General features: G+C 44.6%; 1 protein-coding gene across 17 annotated transcripts in view; it reads left to right on the top strand.

Annotated features, from left to right (window-relative positions):
• DOCK7 (dedicator of cytokinesis 7) overlaps positions 1-23,951 on the top strand; it is a 97,080-nt gene that overhangs the window by 11,575 nt on the left and 61,554 nt on the right. For all 17 annotated transcript variants that reach the window (XM_064719636.1, XM_064719635.1, XM_064719629.1 and 14 more), the window contains exons 3-12: positions 11,859-12,034; positions 12,744-12,812; positions 15,190-15,319; positions 15,425-15,637; positions 15,979-16,064; positions 17,600-17,666; positions 19,608-19,757; positions 20,483-20,563; positions 21,574-21,739; positions 22,380-22,522. In XM_064719636.1, coding sequence (XP_064575706.1) covers positions 11,859-12,034; positions 12,744-12,812; positions 15,190-15,319; positions 15,425-15,637; positions 15,979-16,064; positions 17,600-17,666; positions 19,608-19,757; positions 20,483-20,563; positions 21,574-21,739; positions 22,380-22,522 — 1,281 coding nt within the window. The remainder of the gene's footprint in view (positions 1-11,858; positions 12,035-12,743; positions 12,813-15,189; positions 15,320-15,424; positions 15,638-15,978; positions 16,065-17,599; positions 17,667-19,607; positions 19,758-20,482; positions 20,564-21,573; positions 21,740-22,379; positions 22,523-23,951) is intronic.

The raw sequence follows: 23,951 nt of genomic DNA, 5'->3' as shown, positions 1-23,951 counted from the left end.
GGTTAATAAGAGAAGGGTTAATGAGAGCTGCTGGCCAGGCTCATGCCTTATCTCAGTGCCTCTGCTGGGCTGTGCAGTGATAATGCAAAGCCCTGACCTGGCAGTTCTGGATGGTCTTTTGCATAATCCAGCATTAGGGCAGGGAGGGTCCCCTGCTATTAGCTGGACTCAGGGTCACTGGCTCCACTTGCCTGCAGCCCCGGGCAGCTGAGGAGTGACTCCCACTGGATATCCATCCCAGGGGCTGCTGGGCCTCCCTTGGCCACCTTGGTTCATCTTGGGAGGAGTTGGCTGAATTGCCTTTGTGCTCTCATCAAGTGAGACGTCTTCTGTGAGCCTCTCCAGCTGCTCCTCACCCAGCCATGTTTGTCATCAGTTTTTCCTTGTTTCACCTCTTTTCACTCTGAATTATTTTTTTGTCTACTTTTTTCTCCTATTCCTGAGGTTTTTGCATTCTGCCACCAACCAAGTATTCATGCTCAAAGCTTCAGTCCTGTTGATCTTCACATGTAATTTTTGATACAGGATCAGACTTGTTGGTCATGGTATTATCAGTAGCTCTCATTACCCTGTTGCCCTGGTGTTTGCTAGTAAATATATGCAAGGATCTATAAAAATGCTGGAAAAGGTCATGCTGGCTGGAAGCAGCCTCTGAGCTTTTGCTATCAGGCTGCATTGTGTGATGGCTGCTGTGATAAGCTCCCAGTTTGTCACATTAAATTGGGTGCTGAGCAGAGAAGCTCTGTAGAAGCCTGATTAACACGGGGTGATGGTTTGTAGGAGATAGTCTGTAGGAAAAGTCTATTTAGTTAAGTCATGAGTCTGTATCCTGAGGCTGCATAATGCAACAGAGGTTTGCTTGTCTGAATTTTGGGTTAATTTCTCTCCCCGAGGCATCTGTGAGGATCTGCTGTGCCTGCCTGGCCTGGTTTGATAATCAGCATTATGCAGGGGAAAGCATTGCTGTGTGAAGCTGGAAAAGTTCACTTCTGTGCAGCCACACTGGTTTAAAAGCCTAAAGTAGGGCATGTAGTGTGGGAGTGAGTAGGAAATTCCTGGTGAAATGTTGTGTGGTTGAGGTGCAGCATCTCCACAATGGCAGCTGGCTGGGATGGGGGGCTCCAGGCTGCCAGAATTCAGAATTATTTGGCCAAAGCTGTCAGGGATGCACAGGGTGGGATGGCTGGGGGTGTCCTGTGCAGGGCCAGGAGCTGGAGTGGATGATCCCAGCTCAGGACATTCCATGATCCTGTGACTCCAGTGGTTGTGCAGATGTGGTTTCATCCCCACCTTGCTCACTGTGCTGAGAATTCTGCTCCAGGAAAGCTCAGCACTGATGGTTTGTCTGAGAGTCTTACCAGTCCAATGGAGGTATTTTGGTGGAGAAATGGAGTTTTTGTGAATGAAACATCATGCTTGCTTGGGCCTTTTGTTTCTTGTCAGCTGAGGCCAGTGCAGGGATGTTCTCCACTCCACAGAGCTGCCCTGGTTGAACCTGGGATAAATGCAAAACCCTGTCAGCTGAATTTTAGCAAGTCTCTTCCCTTTTGCCTCACAAGCAGCAAACAAAATGCTGCCAGAACTGTTTCTAATTTGGTATCTGGTAGAGCTGGGGAGAAGACACTGCTTCCAAATGAGTTTATTATTGTCAGCCTCCACCCTCCTGCCACTTTAGGAGCAGCTGATTTTAATTGCACATTCCTCAAACCCCAGACACAGGTCCAAGGCCCTGAGAGGCTTTTCCTGAGTAACCCAGTGTGCCAGGCTGGGTTCCTGGCAGGCTCCTGCAGCTCTGAGCATTTTCTTTTTGCAGCCCACAGCAGAAGGCACTGACAGTTTGTTAGTGGGGAATCAGAGCTGTGAGCTCAGAGAGCTCCATGAAGGAGGGTTTATTTTTCTGAAGTTATTTTTGCCAGTCTCTCCAGGCCCACTGGTGAGTGGGGTGTGCATTTGCAGCTTGCAGGGTGTGCTGTGCCTTGGAATCCTCGGGCTGTGCTCACCCTGGCTGCCCCCAGGGTTCATTCAGCATTCCCTGCTGGCAGCTGCTGCCTCTCACCCCCAGCCCCAGCTGCACTTGCTCTGGGAGAATTCCCCAGCTCCTTGCAGGATGGGGAATTTGCTGTGTTTGTTTGATGGCCCAGGCTGTTTACTATGGGCCATTATAATCCCTCATGACTAACCACTTTCTTTTCTTCCCAAGTTTGTTTTTTCTGTGGAGCAGCTCAGTTAACTCTGTCTGCTGGAAGAAGATAAAGACTTATAAAATCTTGGACTTTTTTTTCACTTCTGAGTGCCAAGGATAATAACTGAAATTTTTTTTGGTTGTTGTCCAAAACTTGATTGTTTTTCTTCCCAAGGAAAAGTTCTCTTAATGTTTAAAAACCTTTTCAGGTCTTTTTTTTTCTATTTCTTTACATCTTTAGAGGTATATTTTAATGGTTGGACCTAGTGCAGAGGTCTGGTTGACAAGATGGTGTTCAGTCAGTTTGGGCATGGATGATCTCGGAGGACTTTGCCAACCTTAATGATTCTGTGATTTATTTATTTAGGAGAGCAGCTTTTTACTGAACTTGCAAATAAGCAGAGTGAATGTACATTCAGTTGTTCTATAGAAAAATCACAGCTTTTCCAAGGGATTGGGTGTGATATTTCTGATGTATGTTACAGCAGAGATGATTATTGGTATGTAAAGGAACACTGATATAAGAGATGCTAATTAGTCTGGGAATAAAGGGGTCTGGATTCTTGGATGTGATGTGATCTGACCATGGCTGCTCTCAGCACTTCATTTTCTCCTGTAAAATGAAGGTGCTGACATTTACATATCTCTGTAAAGCACTGCTGCCTTTATGGGCATTATCTGGGCTAATTGAGCCTTTGTCTTGGATTTATTGGATGTCAGACTTTGGCCATGTACTCAAAGATAGCATCTAATTATTCAGTAAGAGAATATAGGTTCCTTTGTACATTTCCATTGTTTATTTTAATGTCATTTAGGAGAAGAAGAAAAGGTGACTTGTGCAAATGAATGGGAAGCACAGCAAAGGAAAACATGACAGTGTCCTGTGTGGCACTGAAGGGGCATTTTGGAGCGCTCAGAGCCAAGTAATTTTATCACCAAAAATTGCAGAGAGAGCGAGCCAAGCCTTTGTGCTGTCTCAGGGCTGATGGAGGCTGGAGGGTGCCTCCCATTATTTGTGTTTCCTGCAGGCTGGAGGGTTTATCCTCATCAGGCAGGGGAGGATGGGAGAGGCATCCACATCCTCTGGCTGCCTCTCCCTGGCACTGCTCACAGAGAGCTCTGCTCTGGTTTGGGCACTTGCTGTGGCTCATGGGAATGCTGCTGTGCCATGGCTAAGGGCAGCAGTGAGCTGGGGCACAGGGCAGGGCTGCTCACCTGCTCAGGGGAGCCTGCTGCCCACTGGGAATCTTCAGTAACCTAAACAGTGTTAGCAGAGATCAGTACTCTGAACTAAATGATGTTATACCAAATAATTGTTAATAAACAGGCTGGGGGTGCTCACCTGGAGAGGAGAAGGATCCAGGGAGAGCTCAGAGCTAATTCCAGAGCCTAAAAGGCTCCAGGAGAGCTGGAGAGGGACTGGGGACAAGGGACAGGACCCAGGGAATGGCTCCCACTGCCAGAGGTTGGCTGTTTGGGGAATTTCCTTGCTCAGAGGGTGCTGAGCCCTGGCCAGGCTGCCCTGGGGCTGCCCCATCCCTGGCAGTGTCCCAGGCCATGGGACAGCCCTGCCATCCCTCCCTGCAGGGCAGAGAGTGTCCCCTGGCAGCTCAGAGGGGCTGTGACAGGATGTCCCACTCAGGAGAGCGCTCTGTGCCTGGCAGGGCCCAGGGCCACCAGGGCTCAGGGCCACCAGGGCCACCAGGGCCACCAAGGCCACCAGGGCTCAGGGCCACCAAGGCCACCAGGGCCCAGGGCCACCAGGGCCCAGGGCCACCAAGGCCACCAGGGCTCAGGGCCACCAAGGCCACCAGGGCTCAGGGCCACCAGGGCCCAGGGCCACCAAGGCCACCAAGGCCACCAGGGCTCAGGGCCACCAGGGCTCAGGGCCACCAGGGCCACCAAGGCCACCAGGGCCACCAGGGCTCAGGGCCACCAGGGCCACGATGGCTCAGGGCCACCAGGGTCTGCCTCTGTGACCCCGAGAGTCTGGAGGATTCCATCCCTCCTGGCCTGATGTAACCTTTCTGCCAAAAGTGGGCAATCTGTGATTTTTCTGCAGTCTCTGGTCAAACTGTTTGGCTTTTCCATTTCTCTGTTGCTGTCTCAGTTTCTGCTTTCATTTTTGTCACAATTTATCAGAGGGAGACTCTTCAAGATGAGTCTCTGCACTTGCATTTTCTGTGTCAAAGTCTTTGTGTTCTCCAGATACTCTTGGTGAAATTACACAATTCTTACTCATCAGGATCTTGTCTTCTTACCCGTCCTTGGAGGCACAACTCGTGTCTTTCTAGGGTTGGTAAGAAATTGCTTTAGTATTCCCAGATAACTAATTAATCTCTGATTAATATTAATATTTCTATACCCAAATGGCTTCCTACATTAGCAGCCTGTTATCACAGCAAATAACCTGGCACTATTTGTGCATAAAGTATCTCACTGGTTTTGGGACTGCCTGGTACTTGTTACATGCAGGATCCTTCTTTAGCTAGGTATATTTGTAATTATTTCACAGAACCCCAGACTGGTTTGGGTTTGGGAAGGACCTTGGAGCTCCTTCCACTGTCCCAGGGTGCTCCAAGCCCTGTCCAGCCTGGCCTTGGACACTTCCAGGGATGGAGAATCCATTCCCTTTCATTGGAAGCTTTTTCTAACTCAAGCATTGTGATAGAATTTGACACACACTGCAGATCTCACAGAATGCAGATCTTAAAAAACGGAATGTTTTCAGGTTTACAAATGGAGGTTTCAGACACAGAGAGTGCTCACAGCCATTTTTGGGGCAGGGTTGCAGTTTGGAAATGCAGGAATTCCATCGGCTGCTGTCTGTGGTGATGCCATCCCAGGAAGCGCAGTGCAAAAGCAGGAATTGGAGATGGGGAGCTGCATTCCAGAGGCAGAGGGGAGGCAATGGCTGCACCCATGGCTGGGGAGGTGTCACCATCCCTGGGAGCCCGGGGAGCTGCCTGAGGCTGATGGGAAGCAGAGATTGCCTAGGAATCCCCTTGGTTCGTTTGAATATCTCCATCTATTATAAATGCAGCCAAAAAATGAAATGCAGGAGCTCTCTGGGCTCAGCAGGCTTCAGGAGCATGGGTTTTCTGAAATGCAGGGATGGCAGCAGACAAATGTGTGAGTCTTTGAATTTGGATCCGTTTGGGTTATTTTTGGAGTGCTTAGTTGAAAGAAAGTGTCATTTTTGCAAGTAAAACATGTTTTTTCATTACTTGAGTGTTGTCAGTGGTTAATATTACACTGCTCGTGTTTCAAAACCTCTTAGAGTGACTTGCCTGTAGTTCACACTTAAAAATAAATCCCCTGCCTCTGTTTAGCAAGCTTAATTCTTTCAACTGTTACCTTCTTTAACCTGCCTGCAAATTGTAATTTTTTTTTATTTTTAGCATATTACATTCTCAGATTTATTCTGAGCCCTTGCAGTACATCAGATTTGACTCGTGTTGCCTGAGATCCCAGTGTCCCTTTAAGGGTGACAGGATTGGCCATGTGCATTCCTGAGTGCTCAGCAAGGGAAGTGCCTGTTTGCCCTGGAGACCCAGAGATAGGCTGGGGCTCAGCTTTGAAATGTTAATCTGCTGCTTCTGGCCCTCCAAGATTCTGCCCAGGGAAGGCAGTGGGTGGGAAGTTGGTGTTAATTTAGAATTTGGAGCTTTGGCACAATCTGTTGCAGTTTTAGCACATTATAAATCCCTTAATATTTAAGGAGGTACCGAAGTTAAGATGGAACTTTGTCCTGGTTTCAAAATTGGCAAGAAATACCACCCTGATTTTGAAGAAGTACTTTAGCTGCCAAGTAAAAATAGCAGTCAGGATCCTCCCTGTGATGGGGAGCTCTCTGCAAGGTTAATTTTCCAAGGTCCCCTATGGGATCCTCACAGGGAGTTCTACTCCCACACAGGAAGGAGGAACAACCTTGCACACTTTGCCATTGTCATTTTACAGAGCCCTCAATTGTGCTGATCCCCACAGGGGCTTGGCTGTGCCCTTGGGAATGATGCATCTTACTTGGGCTAAAAGGGAAATTGGGCTTGGGTTGGGCCACAGCAGTTGGGTTCAGATCCTTGTTGTGCCAGATGCATCCTGCCAGGCTGCCATGCCACAACCTCTCAGTGATCCTGGGGGCTTGGACGTCCTGGGAGGGAGGAGGAAATGGGAGGGAATGTTGTTTTCCACAAGCTGGAAAAGTCTGCAGGGATTTGAGTGTGTCACTTGCAGTGTGGGTTGGGCACTCAGTCCCCTGTGCCCAGCTTGGGAAGGGATGGGCTCAAGTCCTCCAGGCAAACCTGGGAATGCCTGTGAACATCAGGGCACTGTGCTTCAGTCAGTCCCTGTGAGATGGAGACAATAATTGTCCCTTTTTCTGCCCTGGTTGTTACTGAGCTGCTGGGCAGTGCCCAGGAGAGCAAATCTTGAGTTTTGAGCTCCCTGCACAGTGCAGGTCTTGTACAAACCTGACCTCTGCATTGTATTTTTTGTTTCCCTGTGTGAGCTTGCCCTGGGTGTAGCTTTCCCTGCAGTTTATCCCTTTGTTCCCTTTGTTATCCCTTTGGGATGCCTGGCTGCCGTGAGTGAAGGTTTGTGTTACCCTCCATGGAGTGATGCCACATCCCCTCTCTGAGGCTCCTGCAGATTTGTGCAGGTGCTTTTGGAAGTGATGATGATGATGCAGGTAGGGGCTGAAAAGGGGGAAATAAATAGGAGAGAGACATGTGCACTAAAACTCCACAAAAATACAATGTTTGCTGTCTGGAGAAGGGCAAAGTCGATAGGGAAGGCAGTTTGATTTTCCAGCTTTTAAGGGGATATAACAGTGAAGAATAACACAACCTTAAAGAAGAAAGCTGGAGTGTCCCCACTGCAGGAGAGCTGTAAAGCTGTGAAATAGAGCTTTGTCCTGCAAGTGCTGAGAGCCAGAGCTGCAGCAGCCTGGACACACTGTTAAATGGGCCAGAGCAGCCAAATCAAGGCTGCTGTCTGAATTAGCTGATTGGACATGTCTGTGCTCAGGTTAAGGGCATGCAGAATTGGTATTTTTAATGTATATATCTATTTCCAAGAGGTTTGATAGGGGTTAGGGTAAGTCTGAGAGAGGGAGCCCTGTGTGATTTGTTGTGTACTTTGAGTTTATCAGTGCTGTGATAAACACAGTGTTTGTGCTGCCAGGGAGCAGGTTATGCCCCTCTTACTCATCCTCAGCTGCCCTTTCTCCCCACATTGTCCTCCTGTGGATTTTAATGGCACAGAACAGTGCTTGCCATGAGTGAGGCGGCAGTGCCTGATCCTGGGATAAAGACTGAGTGAAAACTGGGTTAGGGAATTGTCCAAAATTTTATCTGTAATTACAGCCTGCACAAAATCAAAGAGTATTTTTTTAAAGAGCAGCAGGTCTGGGAGCAGCATTCCTCTGCATATTTTTAAGCGTGTATTTGCTGTTAATTTACATTATTCTGTGGTCCTGGTGGGGAAGATTCTCAGGGCTCTTGCAGACTTTGGTTTCTGGAGGGTCTTAATGAACTCAACAGAAATGGAGCCCCTGGCAAGGATTTCCTGCAGTAACACTCCAGGATTCCCTATCAGGTTTATTAGGGGAGATCACACTGGGGCCTTTCAGTCCTGAAAGGGGGCTTAGAAAAATTGAGAGTGACTTTTGACACAGGCAGACAGTGATAGGGAGAATGGTTCCAAAGCAAAAGAGGAGAAATTCAGATTAGATATTAATAAATTCCTCCCTGGGAGGGTGGGCAGGCCCTGGCACAGGGAAGCTGGATCCCTGCAGTGCCCAAGGCCAGGCTGGACACTGGGGCTGGAGCACCTGGGACAGTGGAAGGTGGCAGGATTGAAACAGGATGAGCTTTAAGGTCCTTTCCTCCAAAACCACTCTGGGGTGCTGGGATCAGTTGGTAGCTGGTCTGCATGTTTGCAGATACTTGCCTGGAATTGTCCTTCTGCCTTGGGAAGTGCAGTGAGGAGGAGCTGGCTGTGTTTTGTGAAGGAGACACCTCTGTTGCTCCCCTGGAGCCATCAGGAGGAGTGGAGAAGGCTTTTCTGGGAGCAGGATGAGGATTGCACTGAGGGTGGCTGTGTCTGCAGCCTGCCAGCACAGCTTTATCCTCCTCAGCTGAGATTCCAAACCTTTTCAGGTGCAGCTGACGGGGCTGGCACTCCTTGGGTGGGTGAGATCAGCTGTGGCCCAGGGCAGTCAGCTCCTGTTTGTCCTGGTGCCCCAGGAGCTCGGCTGGGCTGGAGCTGGGATGGCAGAGCAGGTTCTGCTCCCCCAGCAGCAGCCAGGGTGGTTGGGATGATGGCCTTGGGTCACCTGGTCTTTACCTGGGCTTGTGCACGTTCCACCTGATGGGTTTGTGGGGCAATTTCAGTGACTGATGCTTTGCTTGTGGTGTTTTCTGTGTCCTTGTCCCCATCCACGCCTTTGGAGCATGGAGCAGGACTGGGGAAAGCTTAAACCATTGGCAGCAAGAGCCTTGAGAGGAGCTCTTGTGGTTCTGTTCACACATGGGGACATCTTTTAGGTTCATTTTCCTTTTGGTGCATTTATTCATCCTTCTTCCCTCCTCCTCCTCTTTCATCACTTCTTCCCCCACAAATATCTGAAGGCTAAAATAATGTTCTTGCCTTTTGTCTGCCAATAGTGTGACACCAAGTAGTTCCTCTCCATGGCCATGGATTTATGTTTGGCCTCTTTACTCAGGTGCTAGACATATTTATTTCTGGCTGCACAGATGGTGAGTCTAACACAGGCCTCTGGCTTTGACTGCAATGTTTGTTTACATCTTCATGGTACAATAGTAACCCAAAGAGACAAAGTGGAAAATTGGGAAGTGCAAATTCTGAAATGTGTGAAGGGCTTGGAGCCCCCAGGGTGCACAGAGAGCCCCTGAGCACTGCCTGCCTTTCTGGGTTGGGTGAATTTTCACTGGCACGGCCCCTTCCTTCATCTCCTGTCCAGCACATCCCAGTGCTCCTGTTGGACAGGGGCAATTTGAGATGGGAAATGCAGGGATGGATGGGGGGACCTGGTGTGTTTTGGGCTGTGACAGCCTCACACCCTCGGTCCTGCATGTCCCTGTGAGCTCTGCATATTTATACATTTATACTGAGGCTTTTCCTCATCTTTTCTGTAATTCTGTGTATCAGGATGAGTGGGGTGGAAAGGCTGGAAGGGATGAGGGGGAGGTTCCTGTGTGTTAGAGAATCACAGGTAAATGAGTTTGTGCAGATTTAAACACAGCACTTGCACAAGCAGCTCACTTCTGGAAGATCCCAGGTCAGAAAGAGGAATAAAAGTAAGTCTTAAAATGTTAGGGCTTAAAACCAGGGTCAGCTAAGCAGCTTTAATTCGTGCCATGAGGCTTCCTTACCCCTGTGGGAGGAGCAGCGTGGATGGAGCTCTGCCCTGGCAGGGGAGGGTGTGAGGGGATGCTCTTCCTCTGCACACCCCCTGCTTCTGGAGCTTTTGCCCACAATTTTTCACTCATTTTGTTACTTTTGGCTTCATTTGCAAGGAGTCTCCATTGCTGGGTGGTTCCTCCTCTTTGGTTCTGAGGTTTCTCAGTGGAAGGGGAGATTTGGCACAGAGCAGCACTTGGGAACAAACTGAAAGTCATGAGTTGGATCCTCCCATGGGGCACCACTAATGTTGATTTTTTGGGGGGATTTTTCTTTGTTTTTTTTTTTTTTTTTTTTTTTTTCTTTTTTATTTCTTTTTTTTTGTTTTTTGACTTTTTTGTTTTGTTATTGGGATTAAATTGTGAGATGATATTTTTTCCTTGAATTCTGATGTTTATTAGTTTTCATTTCTATTACAGTCTCACAAAGTGTGGGTTCCATAGTAGTTTTCTTTAACAAGGTAAAAATGGAGATGTATTTTTTTTCTATAAGGTTTTTTAAGGATAAACTGTTTAATTAAGAAATTGCACTTAAATTATTTTTATTTTTAATCTAATAATAAACTACTCATGACTGGCAATGCAGATTTTTTTTTAATTACACAAAACTACTTAAACTCATGAAGAAGAAGGTGAAGAAGAAGGACTAGCTTTTGCTCTAAAACTTTTATCTTATTTTATATATATTATTATATTCTAAAATTTTAAACTCCAAAGTTTTCTACTATGTGATATTACACACATTTATTTAAACTATGCACTTATAATATATAAGTGTGTGTATATATATATATATATATATATATATATATACAAAAAAGTATATATATAAAATATGCTTTTATTTAAACTATCACGTATTTTTTTGGTGAACCAGATTCTTATCTGGCAAAAAGTCACCTGGTCCCACTCTCCTGACTCCCTTGGTTTCCTGCTGAAGGGTTTGCCTTGTAGGAAAATTGCAGTGTTCATTGAGGTTGGTTGTGGTAGGGAGATTCTTTCAGTATTAGCTGAGTCTTTTCCTTGAATAAAAAGCTGATTAATTTCAGAACTTGTTGGCAGTAGTTTGAAAACTGGAATTTGGGATTTATATAGCAGTATTTCTGATAAGCACATTTAAAACTGAAATGCCAAGTGTTCTTTGTGAAGTCATCTCCAACACAAGCTACAGAATAGTTCCTTGTCCCACAGAAATCATCTGGATGGCAGGAAAGGGGAAGTTTCAGTCAGAAAACTGCTGAATTTGGATGTGCTTTTGTGACTCTTGTTAGAACAGTCAGCCTCACTGGCATGTGCCAGGGAATTCTAGGAAATCTCTCAGTTGCTGTAGAGACAGCTTCCTCAAAACTTGTTCCTAGTGTTTCATTTTCTTAATGTCTATGTTTATGTATAGCCTCATAGCATAGTGATCTTGTATCAGAATATTTATATGTATTTATGTAATGGGATATGTAAAAATACAAGTTATGCAATGGGAGTATGAATCTAGTTTATGCAAAGTTTCTTCTAATGTATCTAAAAAAAGCTCAGGGTGGTGAGATCAGCACTGCCAGTGAAATCCTCTGTTTTCCTGCCTGTTTTCAGTCGTTCTTTGTGCTTCAGGTAAAGGCTCTGTGCCCAATAAAGATGATTTTTAAGCATCCATTTTATTGAGGGCAGTGTCCCTTCCTGGCATGGGCAGAGTCATTGTGGCACTAAAGGCTCTAATACCAGGGACAAGAGGTGGTTAAACTTGTACCTGTGGTGGGTGAACATTGTGTTTTGTGTTCCCCAGAGAGGTGGTTTAATTCAAAATAATGTTAGTCCTCAGAGCTGTGTGGCTGCCTGAGCTCCTGGTAAATCAGGCCTTGCTCTGGCTTCTGCCTGGGGGAGGAAGGCTTCCTGCATCTTGGATCAGGATCAAGGTTCCCTTTGTGATCAGAGCCTGGCAAAAACAAATCCAGCCTCAGATATGCGGCAAATAAAGTACTAAGTTTCCTTTTGTTGTATTTCTTGAAAATAGATGTAACCTTTTCTGGCTCTAGTTGTATTTTTAGATGGTGATGGTAGGCACCAGAGAAGCATGCAGAGGAGCAGCAGATAAGACAGGAGCAGCAGCTCTGTGGTGTGTTAGCTGAGGTTAACACCAGGGATTAATCACCTGCTGTTGCCTCAAACCCCCCAGCAAGGCAGAAGAACTGGTTTAAAACAGAGCAGAAAATGAGTGTGTGATTCTGCCCTCGCTGTGAGCCCCGTGGCGCTGTGTGTGTCCCCAGGTGCCTCTCACGGAAGCCGTGGATCCCGTGGATGTTGAGGAGTACCTGCACAGCCACCCGCTGGCCGCGGAGCCGGGCCCGCTGCGGGACCTGCTGGAGTTCCCGCGCGACGACATCGAGGTGGTGGCCACGCCCCGCGAGTGCCGCACGCTCGTGTCCGCCGTGCCCGAGGAGAGGTGGGACCCCGGCGTGCCTGGGTGTGGGATCTCAGCACCTCAGGACTGAGGTGTCACCGAGACCACCCTTGGGGGGCTCGGGAGTCCTGGAATGTTCCAGAAGTGTCTGGTGGCTGGACTTTGATCCTACACAGGAGACGACACCTGTATGAGGACAGGAGGATTTCACCGGGGTGAATGGTGAAGGGATTGGTTAATTAGAGAGTGAAACACAGGGTTTAGGATTTCTGTACAGGGGGGTTTAGAGAAGTAAGATGGAGGAATTGGGGCGTGTCCTGTCCTTCTTCTTCTTCTTCTTCTCCTCCATCTTCTGTGGTGATGGTGGCACTTTGGGATTGGTCATTACTAAAAGTGCACTGGGCAATAAGGGTGAAAGGTATTGGGGAAAAATGATAAATATTGTATACCAACTTTGAGTATAAAGATAGGTGACCACCGGAGGGAGGGGAGTGTGCTCATGGCTGCTGAGCAGAGCTCTGTCGGGCCGAGAGAAAATCTTTTAGATAAACAATTAATAAACACCGAGACCGAGAAAAGAACTGAAGCCTCTTCTGTTCCTTTGGAACGCGGGCTGCCCCAAGGCCACCCCGGGCCTTTCCAGGCCATCCAAACAGCCGAAAACCGGACACCTGGGGTGCTCCAGGGGGTGGGAGAGGGGTTTGGGAGATCCTCATCAGCCCTGTGACCTCTGCTGTTTGTTCTTTCGCAGCGAGATGGACCCTCACGTCAGGGACTGTGTCAGGAGTTACACCGAGGACTGGGCCATCGTCAACAGAAAGTGAGTGAGACACCCTCTGGTGCTTGTCACCTTAAGTTCATCTTTAAACTTGGGCCAAGTGCTATAAGGAGGCTCAAAAATACAGTCCTGGCTGCTGATTCCACGTGCTCTGGCTTTCTGTTGCCTGGTCCAGCTGAACTGATGCTTTGTGTTTGGAAAATTGCATCTTTCCAATTTTCATCGAAACCCTTTGGGGCAGTTTGGAAAATCCAGCCCATTTCAGTCCACACTTACTCCTTTACCATAGCAGAACAATTAGAGTGTGGACAAATAAAATTACTTTCAGCATTTGTTTCTCCCTTTGTTCCATCTTTTAGAGACAAGTTGCATTAATTTTGCAGTGATTTATGAGGAGTCCCCACTATAGACAATGTGCCCTCTGCAGCTTCCATTGGTTCCCAGAGAGACTTGGGGAAAGCACATCATTCAGACAAATAATTGTTAATATTTGAACCATCACAACATTTACCTAATGAGTTAGCAGCTCAGAGGATGGGCATGCATTGATTATTCCATGCAAATGAGCAGGAAGGGTTCTGAGAGGCTCAGCTGGAGCAGGGGCTCTCTGGATGATTGGAGGTCTGATGGCTTCAAGAGCTGCTGTCAGGGAGTGAGTGATCCATGTGATGAGCATCACCCACAGGTGCCTGGGCTGCAGCTCCAGCTCTGCCCTTGTGGCAGTTGCTACAATTCACTGGTTTGATGTTGTCCTGAGAGCCACTGCAGGGATGCTCAGCATGTGCTTGGCACTGCTAACGTGACCTAATAAAAAAGTGTTTTGTAATCTCATATCAAAAAAAAAATAACAAAAACCCACTCAGAAAGGAACCCAAGAGGGAGGGAGATGTTTTATTGACTCCCAGCCTTGGCAGCAGAGTCTTGGATAGACCTGGGCAGTGTGACCCACCCAGGCACCCACCCCTGGCTTCTCAGTGACTTCCATGGGTACCTGGAATTCCTGGCCGTGATTCCTGCTCTGATGAGCTTTATTTGGTGGGGTTTTGGCTTCTGAGAGTCAAAGTACATTCTGCTTGGATAAAATCATGGCAGTGCACTGGGCAGAAATGGAAGAGTTGTTGCTGGAGCAGGGGAAGAACCCAGAGGCTCAGCTGGGAAGGACTGAATTGTTTTTCAAGTAAGGATGCCAATAATTTCCTCTTAATCCATCCCATTGGATGGTTCCAAGTCCTCTGGCTAGCTCCAGGGGCACAAACCCCAGCTCTTGGAAGAACTGCTGAATTGACTTGTGACATTCCATCCTTTTCTTCCCCACCCCAGGGGAAATAATCTTTATGTCTATCTCTGCCTCCAGTTTTTTGTAACCAAAATGTTTTTGAGGCAGGGAAATCCACCCATTCAATCAATCCTTTAATGATATTGGAAAATTATATTGAAAAAAACCCACTAGCATATTCTGATTTCAAGCTTATGGCACAATTTCTGTGTGCTAGACTGAGGAAGTCAGGTGTGAATTAGAGATAATTTGCACTTGTTGGTGGAGCTGTGATGGAAATGCAGACATCCAGGTGAGGATTGTACAGATCCTGTTGTTCAGCTCTCAGGAAATACAGCCTAGCAAGGAAAATGCATTCCTCCTTTTTTCTCTTCCCTTCCTTTATTTGCTGCTAGCATTCCATGATTTTCCCATGTCTGGAGCATCCCTCTGTGGTAACTTTAGTGCCAGGGCATGGTAAGAACAATTAATTCTAGCTGTGATCCCAGGAACTGACTTGGAGTGAGTGTTGCAGGGAGCCATGCCTCTACCCATGTGTGTGTGTGTAAATACAGACCTGGTGCCATTTGGCACCCAAAAATTTGTTAGTCAAAGAGATGTGCTCCTGTCAGCCCAGCAGGCAGCCTGTTCACTTGTAGGAGCTCTCACACTCTGGAAGGCTCTGAGGGCCCCACTTTCCTCACAGAGATGCTGTGTGAAGACACTTGGTTTAGTCAGGGTTAGAAAATTGTTCTCCAGAGGTGCTCAGGATTTTCCTGAGTTGCTGTTTTGGTTTTCCAGTTAATCATTTTATTACTCCAAGCCAGTTCCTGCTCCAGCAGAGCCACTGGCCTTCAGCCCTCGTGTTCCCGGCCTGTTTTTAGCTTGGCATCACAATGGCACATTTTACAGCAGCTTTAATTGGCCCTTGATAATCCTCCTTTTGACATCACCCAGAGTGGCTTTATAGATGAACAGAGTCACATTGTAGTGCTGGAATAGTGGCTGTTGGATGATGCCCCAGCTCCAGTGGAGCTGACTGGAAATTGTGTTTGCAGAGAGCAGCTCCTGCCTCGGGAGCACCCACGCTGACAATGCTGGGTTTGTCCTGGGGTCAGGGTCAGAAGGGCTGCTGAGAACGTGGTTGAAATCCTCTGTTTGCAGATACCACAAGCTGGGAACTGGCTTCAACCCCAACACCTTGGACAAACAGAAGGAGAGGCAAAAAGGGCTCCCCAAACAGGTCTTCGAGTCTGACGAAGCTCCTGACGGCAACAGCTACCAGGATGAACAAGTAATGTGCCTTTAAAACCCTGCTGCATAAAACCTAATTTATGGTGCAGCTTTAAAAGTGCAGTCCTTTTCCCATTAGAAGTTGGTTTAATTTGTTGGCTCTCAGGACGACCTGAAGCGCCGCTCAATGTCGATCGACGACACGCCCCGGGGCAGCTGGGCCTGCAGCATCTTCGACCTCAAGAACTCCCAGCCCGACGCCCTGCTCCCCAACCTGCTGGACAGAACCCCCAACGAGGAGATCGACCACCACAACGAGGACCAGAGGAAGTCTGGCAGGCATAAGGAGCTTTTTGCACTACACCCAGCACCCGATGAGGTATTTTTGCGTGAAAGTTGCCAGCCTGCCGGATTTTTAAAGGATTTAAGATCACCTGTGTTTAACATGCAGAACTGCAGCTATTTTGTGTTTTTCAGCATGTTGTCTTGCCCATAGATATTACTTTCTGAAGATTGGGTTTCCCTTCTGGTTATGCAATCCCCAGGAATGTAGGAACATTAAAGGGATTTAATTTAGCATATTTATAGCTGCTGATGAATGCACCGTGCTGGGAAGCCTCGGATTAAATTGGTGCTGTGCCTTAGAAGGAAAAGGTGATGGATGTGTTTGCCTGCTGGTTCTGCTGGTGGTTTGTACAGGGGTTGTGTCTCTAATTCCAGGAGGAGCCCATAGAGAGACTCAGTGTCCCTGAAGTACCCAAAGAACACTTTGGCCAAAGACTCCTGGTGAAGTGTTTGTCCCTGAAGTAAGTACCACTCCAACAGGCACAAATTCAGAATTTAAATCTGCTGCTGTATCCACATGCATCTGGAATAACTCCACTGTCTTCTTTATTGCCCTGGAAGGGTCATTGCATTGTTTGGTCCTGAGCTTCCAGGTTTATTTTGTAAAGCCTGAGTAACACAGTTGTACCTCCGAGACTTCCTGCAGTTGATGAGACAGGAAATATCCTCCTCCCTTGGCTTTTCTCCCTGCTGCTTTCCAGCTCTACCTGTTCCATGGCACTGGCACATGACATGAGGCTTCACCACGCTCCCCCAGGGCTCTCAAGTTGGCCACTCGCTGCTGTTCCCCGCCCTAACCAGGAAATGTCAGATTAAATTTAAAGATTAAAAATGCTCGAGCCTTAAACACATAAAGACAGCCAAAGATTTGCCAAAGTTTAGGCTCAACAACCTTGACTGTGTCCCTTTAAGAGTGAAGACTTTATATACTTAGTAAGCATTAACTGGAGGAATAGAAACCTGTTAAACAAGTTTAATGAAGTGGAGCTCCTGAATATAGGGTTACCTGCAGCTGGTTCATTGCCTATAACTCTTCTCTAATAACACAAGGTAAAATTTTACTGTTATTCCCTTGGAGAAATAAAGTACAAAACTGATTTTCCACACTGCTGTATTCATCTTCTGTGTCCTCAGTTAGGTCAACCCTTCTTATTAGAGAGCTCCAGTTGCTGCTCATAACTGAGATATATGTGTGGGACATTTCTCCTGCTCGTGGAGTACTCCAGGACCTAATATAGCCATAGAGATGAACTGATTTTGCAGCCTTTTATGAACTGGAACAACATAATATGCAGTAGCAGTGCAGCTTTCCCTCCAAAGCAGGGTGTCTTTAGCATAAATAAGTTAGATGCTGGAAATTAATGTTTTCTGCTCTTTAAGCATCTCTTGCTGACTGCAAATTTATAGCAAATCTGCCCAGCTCCATGTTTGCTTGTGTACCTGGCAATCTGTGAGCCTGTGCTTGGGATGTAATCCAGGATTGTGCCATCTCAGTGGCACAAAACAAGGACATTTTCCCCAGGGAGAAAGCTCAGATGACCTAAGCAGGGTTATTTCCAGGTTAATCTCAGCTTTGTGGCAAAACTGGAGAAAACACCTGTTTGGTGGTGTTGTCCCTGCTGGCAGGAGGAGTTCCAGGCTGAAGCTGAGAGTTCCTGCAAGGGCTGGGACAGGGATTTTGTGGGGAGGCTGTGCAGACAGAAATGGCATTTCAGCCCCTGCTCACTGAGGGGCAGGGACAGGTTTTGAATGTTTTTAAATTCCTGTAAGTCCCCAGGTGTTCTGACAACAGGTTCAGCTCTGTTTGGTGGGTCAGCGTTCCTGTTGGGAGTGTTGGAATTTGCATAAACACTGGATAACAGTCACTGTGAAGAGCTGGCACCTTTTAAGGGGGATTGGTTCAGTGCCCATCACCCAGGGAGGATCTGGGGACAGGGTTGGTCATTCCTTCTGACAAAATGTAAATCAAACTGATTCTGTGTTTCCTTCTTTCAAGATTTGAAATAGAAATTGAGCCCATTTTTGCAAGTTTGGCTTTGTATGATGTCAAAGAAAAGAAGAAGGTAGGTTTTTAATCACTTGAGTGTGACATTTCCACTGAAATTTAAACACAAGAAATGGAGGAATTAATTGTGGTGGCAAAGCTTTAAGAGGACAGTGACAGAGGTTGGAAGAATTGTGAAGGCATTCCATGAACCATCTTGTGTTCTTCTTGGTAAAGCAGTTGAGGTATAAAAATTTCCTAAAAATACTGTCTAATATGTGATTTAATACATTCCTAAAAATATTATCTAATATGTGAGTGCCTGAAATAAGAATATATATAGATATAAAAGAATATATATATATATATGTGTGTGTGTGTGTATATATATATAAGAATATATATGTGTATGTATACATACATACATACATACATATCTTTACATATATATTTCTATATATATTTTATATATATGTCTATATAAAAAGAAATATATGTATGTATATATATATTTTATATATATGTCTATATAAAAAGAAATATATGTATGTATATACATATTTTTATGTATGTATATAAATAAACACATGTATATACATACATATAAATACATATATGTATATGCATATTTATATCTTTATTATATAAATAATATATAATATATAAATATATAATAGAATACAAAATTAAATTAATATATAAATAAATTATTAATAAACTAATACATAGAAACATAAATTTATATTTATATTATATAAAATATATAATTACATATTTTATATAAAATATGTATGTATTTATATGTGTGTATATACATATATATTTTTATATATGTGTATATACATACATATTCTATATATATACACATACATTTTTTTATATATATATATACACATATCTATATGTACACACACACATATATGTATGTATGTATGTATGTATGTATGTATGTAGTCCAATTTTGGCTTTCAGAAGTCTCTTCCCCAGAGAGAACTTAGGTAACTGAAACCTTTTATTTGGATTAGGTTTTTATGACTTTCTTAATCTCTTTTTGGTGATTCAGCATGGCATGGGTCCAAGCAACACTTCAATAATGCACAGAAAGTCAGGCATGCTGAAATTGCTAAAATCAAAACAAAACTGAGGAATCTTTTCAAGATCTAAGTTATAGGAAATGGAAAATTCATTTATTCACCTATTTATGTTCTGTATTTAATATTTAAAGACTCTCTTAGTTTTCCTTGTTCAAGATATTAGCAGTAGTGGAGAGAAAAATGTTAAAAATATGCATTTTGACATTTATCTCTTTAAGACTTGAATTTAATGCATTGAGATTTAAGTTATGTAGATGAGAGTATGTGGAATATTATGTGAACTTTGTTTAATATTTAAATCACATTTCATAAGCCAATTTTATCATCTCATTACTCCTTTTTTTGGCTCTAACGTAGTAAGTTCTTTAGTGACCTCTGGTGTTGGTAACCTGCTCACATCTTTTTTGGCTCTGAAGCTTTGCAGGCAAGGATTTGCTGTTTCAGGGTAGAAGGCTCAGTGTTTGTCTTCCAAGGGGTGTTATTTTGTCTTTTTTATTTATATTTTGTTATTTTGATGTTTTCAGTTTAGCTAACAATGGTAATTCCTAATCCTGTGGTGGAGCTGCACACCTTAGAGGAGCTGGAGGAAATTTTATAATTTTATTTGTGGTGTTTCCTCCATTATCTTTCTCACTGTCTTGCCTTGGTTTTTAATGAAAAAGGCTTTTCTTTTCTATCCATATATGGTTTAACACGAGGAGTTTTTAACAGTATTTTAAAAAACTTTAAAATTGTTCATGAAGAATTTACAAAAAAAAAAAAAACTAATGCTTGAAATTACACAATTTTTTTTCTCATTTTTCATACATGGTTTGACACAAGGAGTTTTTAACATGTATTTTAAAACAATTTAAAATTGTTCAGGAAGAATTTAAAGAAAAATAAAAATATAACTAATTCTTGCAACTATCCAATTTCTCCCTCAGATTTCAGAGAATTTCTACTTTGATTTAAACTCTGAGCAAATGAAGGGAATGCTTCGGCCTCATGTCCCCCCTGCTGCTATTTCCACCCTGGCCAGATCTGCCATCTTTTCCATCACCTACCCATCCCAAGATGTCTTTCTAGTAATAAAGGTAAGAAATGGCAGGGAAATTGAAATGATGAAATTATTGTGGTCTCTTGTTTTTTATTTAAAGTAAAATAGAAATTCTGTTCTCAAAAGTGTAAACAGTGCTGCTTTATTTCAAATATTCTCACTTCAGTTCCTTTGTAAGAACCAGTTCAGTGCACTGAAGCTGGAGAGAGCACAAAGGTTTGCTTGATGATATAAATCAGTTTTCTGGGGCTTGACCTTGGTTTTCATATCAAACAATGTGCTGACTCCTTAAAATGATAGATAAGTCAGTGATTTAAAAATATCTATTGATCTGAATCTCATTTCAAAAAGGATACACACCCCTCAGCCAGATTTTCAGATGTGTTTAAGGGCAGAAATTGCCAAGAGAGTGAGATCCATAACTGAAATAAAATGCAACATTGGTCCCTCCTGGGATAAAGTACACAAAGATAAAAGTTATTTTCTGTTCTCTCCTTTGGTTCAATGAGTGCACAAATGTTGCTCCTTCAGGTGAGTGTTTGAGTCAAGATTTTTGGCTGGACCCTGGGTAAAAACCACCCTGTGGTCAAATGGGGAGCTCAAGACAGATTTTCAGGGAGTCTGAAGGTTCTGCAGGAATTCTTACACAAGGACTCACCAGGCTGCAGCTCTTGTGGAAGAATTTTTCCTTCCTTGTGTTTGTTCAGTTTATTAATCCTTGCTGGATCCATGTCCTTATAATGGTTCATTTTCCCTTCTCAGCTGGAAAAAGTGTTACAGCAGGGAGATATTGGGGAGTGTGCAGAGCCTTACATGATTTTTAAAGAATCTGATGCAGCAAAGGTAAGAATTTCTTTGGTGTTTGGATAAAAAATTAAATGTATTTTGTTTTACCTCGGACAGTTGATACTGTTCCTGTCTTTAAAAGGATCCATTTTTAATTAGGAATTTAATCCCATTCTAAAGGCCAAAAAAGAGCCAAAGACCTTTGAGTCTTGATGCCTTATTGGGGTGGAGTAGTTAAAGGTCAGCAGATTTTGTGGCTCCCATCAAACTCAGCCATCTGTGATTCCCTGTCCCAAAGGATCAGCTGGGTCAGGGGAAGGCAGCCTTGGATGGGAATCTGCAGTAAAAAATTCAACTTTTCCACTGCTTTTGCAGTTTAACCCCATCCCTTCTGCCTGGTTCTAAAAGCACCTGCAGAATGGTTCCTGATTTGGTGTGCAGGTGGGCTGGGCCAGGTGGGATCAAAGGGTGATGATGAGGGCTGGGTGAAGGGCAGAGCAGAGGTTCCAGCCCTTCTTGTGATCCCAGCCTCTCCATTTCCCAAAAGCTTGGATCATTTGTTCATTTTAATCAACCTCTCAATAAATTATTTCCTCCCTAAAGCTCTAAAAACTGCTCTTTAATATGCAAAGCTATGGAAAAATCCTCTTTTATTCCCTTTTTTCCTTGACAAAATGAGTATGATAGTAGTTGTTTAAGGAGTGTTTTGAGTTTCCCACACAACTCCAGATGATCTGAGCACCTCCTGCATAAAATCACATCAGGAAAGGTCCTTTCAGTCTTCACAGGGGAAAATTCAGGTTTTCTTGAAGGATCACTGGGATTTGCCAGGCTGTTCAGGAGGGTTAGGAGCATAAAAGACTGTTCTGAGTGTCCTCTGGTGGCCTCTTTTGGGAAGCAGAAGTTGCATTTTCCCAACGCTGATGCTCTTCCTCTGGAAGGTGCTACAGAAACACAAATCATTGGGAGTTAGAAAGGACACCATCATCCCTCAGTGATTTTGCTGAATGAACCTCTGTTCTTGTTCCTCTCCTTTTAACCTCTTGGAGTGAATATTTTCTTCACAGAACAAGGAGAAGTTGGAAAAGCTGAAGGGCCAGGCGGAGCAGTTTTGCCAAAGACTGGGGAAGTACCGGATGCCTTTTGCCTGGACAGCCATTCACCTCATGAACATTGTCAGCAGTGCTGGCAGCTTGGAACGAGATTCCACAGAAGTTGAAGTTGGCACAGGAGGTACAGGACTAGCAGGGAATGTGCAGGAGGGAATATGGGCAAATCCAGAGGTTTTGATTCATATCCTGCAGCTGCTGTTGCTCCCTTTATTGCTTTCCTCCCCCTACTCTGATGGTCTGGGGTCATGGTTGAACTAAACCAGAAAAGTCCATGATAACAAATGGATTTATCTTTCAAGGATTTTACTAGCAAACCATCTGTTATATTATTTAAAACCAGGCTTGTGAGACTGAGGGAGCATTACAGGCTGATGAACATTTTCCAAAGGAGTGGATTAATCTTTGCGAGCCACATAGCTCATCCGAAACTGCTCTTCAGCATCCCCAAAACTGCCAACTTCATCATCTTTCAGAGCAAGGGAAATACATAAATCTCAGCATGATACAGACTTTTATAACAGCAGGAAGGCACTGGGGTGAGGTGGCTGGGAGGGGAGCAGGATCAGCTGTGCTCCACAGCCTCGGGAGCGGGACTGCCTGAGCAGAACCCCCCTCTTGTGTCACCTCACGGCATCATTCCCTCTCTGCTCTGAAGGAAGGAGTTCTCCTTCCCCAGGAATCCTGCTGGGAACCAAAGCAGGCTCTTGGAATGTAGTTTTCCTGCTTTATTTTTGATTCCTTCTCACTGCTGTGTTTGGCAGAGCGCAAAGGGTCGTGGTCGGAGCGGCGCAACTCCAGCATCGTCGGGAGGCGCTCCCTGGAGAGGACCACGAGTGGGGACGAGGCCTGCAACCTGAGCAGCTTCAGGCCAGCCACCCTGACAGTGACCAACTTCTTCAAACAGGTCTGGCAGGGCACTGTCCCACCTAGGAGTTATTTCTGGGACAGGAGGATTGGATGATGTGAGGTCACTGGGTGATTAATTTGTGATTAATTCGATTTCTGCTCTGCAGTCGCTGGGAGAATTTGAGCAGAATTGAGTTTGTTATCTTATTTATCAACCATCATGGAATAACAGACTGGTTTGGGTTGGAAGGGAGATTAAAACCCATCCAGTGACACCTTCACTGTCCCAGGCTGCTCCAGCCTGGCCTTGGGCACTGCCAGGGATCAGGGGCAGCCACAGCTGCTCTGGGCACCTGTGCCAGGGCCTCACACCCTCCCAGGAAACAATTTCTCCCTAATATCTAATCTAAATCTCCTCTAAGTTATATATTGCATAATTCTATATAATATATATTAATTCTGGTAGTAGTGAATCCAATTCCTAAGTTGTACATTACATAATATTATATAATATATTAATTCTGGTAGTAGTGACTCCAATTCCTCAGAGTGATTTAAGATTAACATCAGTTCCCTGAACACATCCAGGGATCCCTGAGGAGAACAAAGCATTCTGCTTCTGGTGCTGCTTTGCTGAGTGGCAGCTCCCCTTAGCCAAAGCTTGGGATTTTCCTGAGCAGTGGAAAACATGAATAAAGGGAACAAATTTTTAGTTAAGCTTAGCAAAAAGTAATGAGCTGAAAATTTTCTAAGATTTGCTCAATGTCACACCTAGTTAAGGAAATACTGGTCACCAAGTTAGTAATGATTTACAAAAGGATGTATTTATTTACTTTGTTGAGGTTATTTTTACTTTGAAACAGCTCATTTTATTTAATTTGTTCTTTAAAAACTGCCAAACATTAATTTAAGATTTTAAATTTCAGATTCTTTATTATCTTCCTTTTCTCCTGTTCAGTATAATTCATTGAACACTACCCAGTGTTTTTCTCCTTCCATTAGCTTCTTTTTTTTCCTTAATGTTGTGATTCCTTAGCTTTAAAATCAGGTATCTTCTGCTTTTGGGTGGCAGAGTCCCATTTTCTGTAATATTTCCAAAATTAGCAAAACTGTGAGCTATTAGAAGGGGCATGAGGAAGACTGACAACAGACTCCTTGCATTTCCTACTTTTCCTGAAAAACAAGGCTGTTGTGGGCTCATCCCAAAGGAGGGCAGAGGAGAAGGAATGAGCATCACACCTGAGTGACAGATACTTTTTCAAACCATTACACTTGCTAAAAAATGGGTATTTTTGGAAAATCTCTTAGCAGCCATTTCCAGTTTGGAAAAAGATAATATTGATGGGGAGAGAAAAGGCTTTCAATTAAAAGTTCCTGCAGCTGTCAGGGTGATGAATAAGGGATGAAGGAAGGGGAGAGGATGGAGAAATGAAGTGTAATTGAACACGTTAATGGCAGCACCTTGTTCTGGGAGGGCACGGTTGGGT

This window comes from Zonotrichia leucophrys, chromosome 8, assembly GCF_028769735.1.
Source record: "Zonotrichia leucophrys gambelii isolate GWCS_2022_RI chromosome 8, RI_Zleu_2.0, whole genome shotgun sequence".
Lineage (NCBI taxonomy): Eukaryota > Metazoa > Chordata > Aves > Passeriformes > Passerellidae > Zonotrichia > Zonotrichia leucophrys.
Note: the sequence above shows the minus strand (reverse complement) of the source record. Positions and strands in the feature narration are given on the sequence as shown.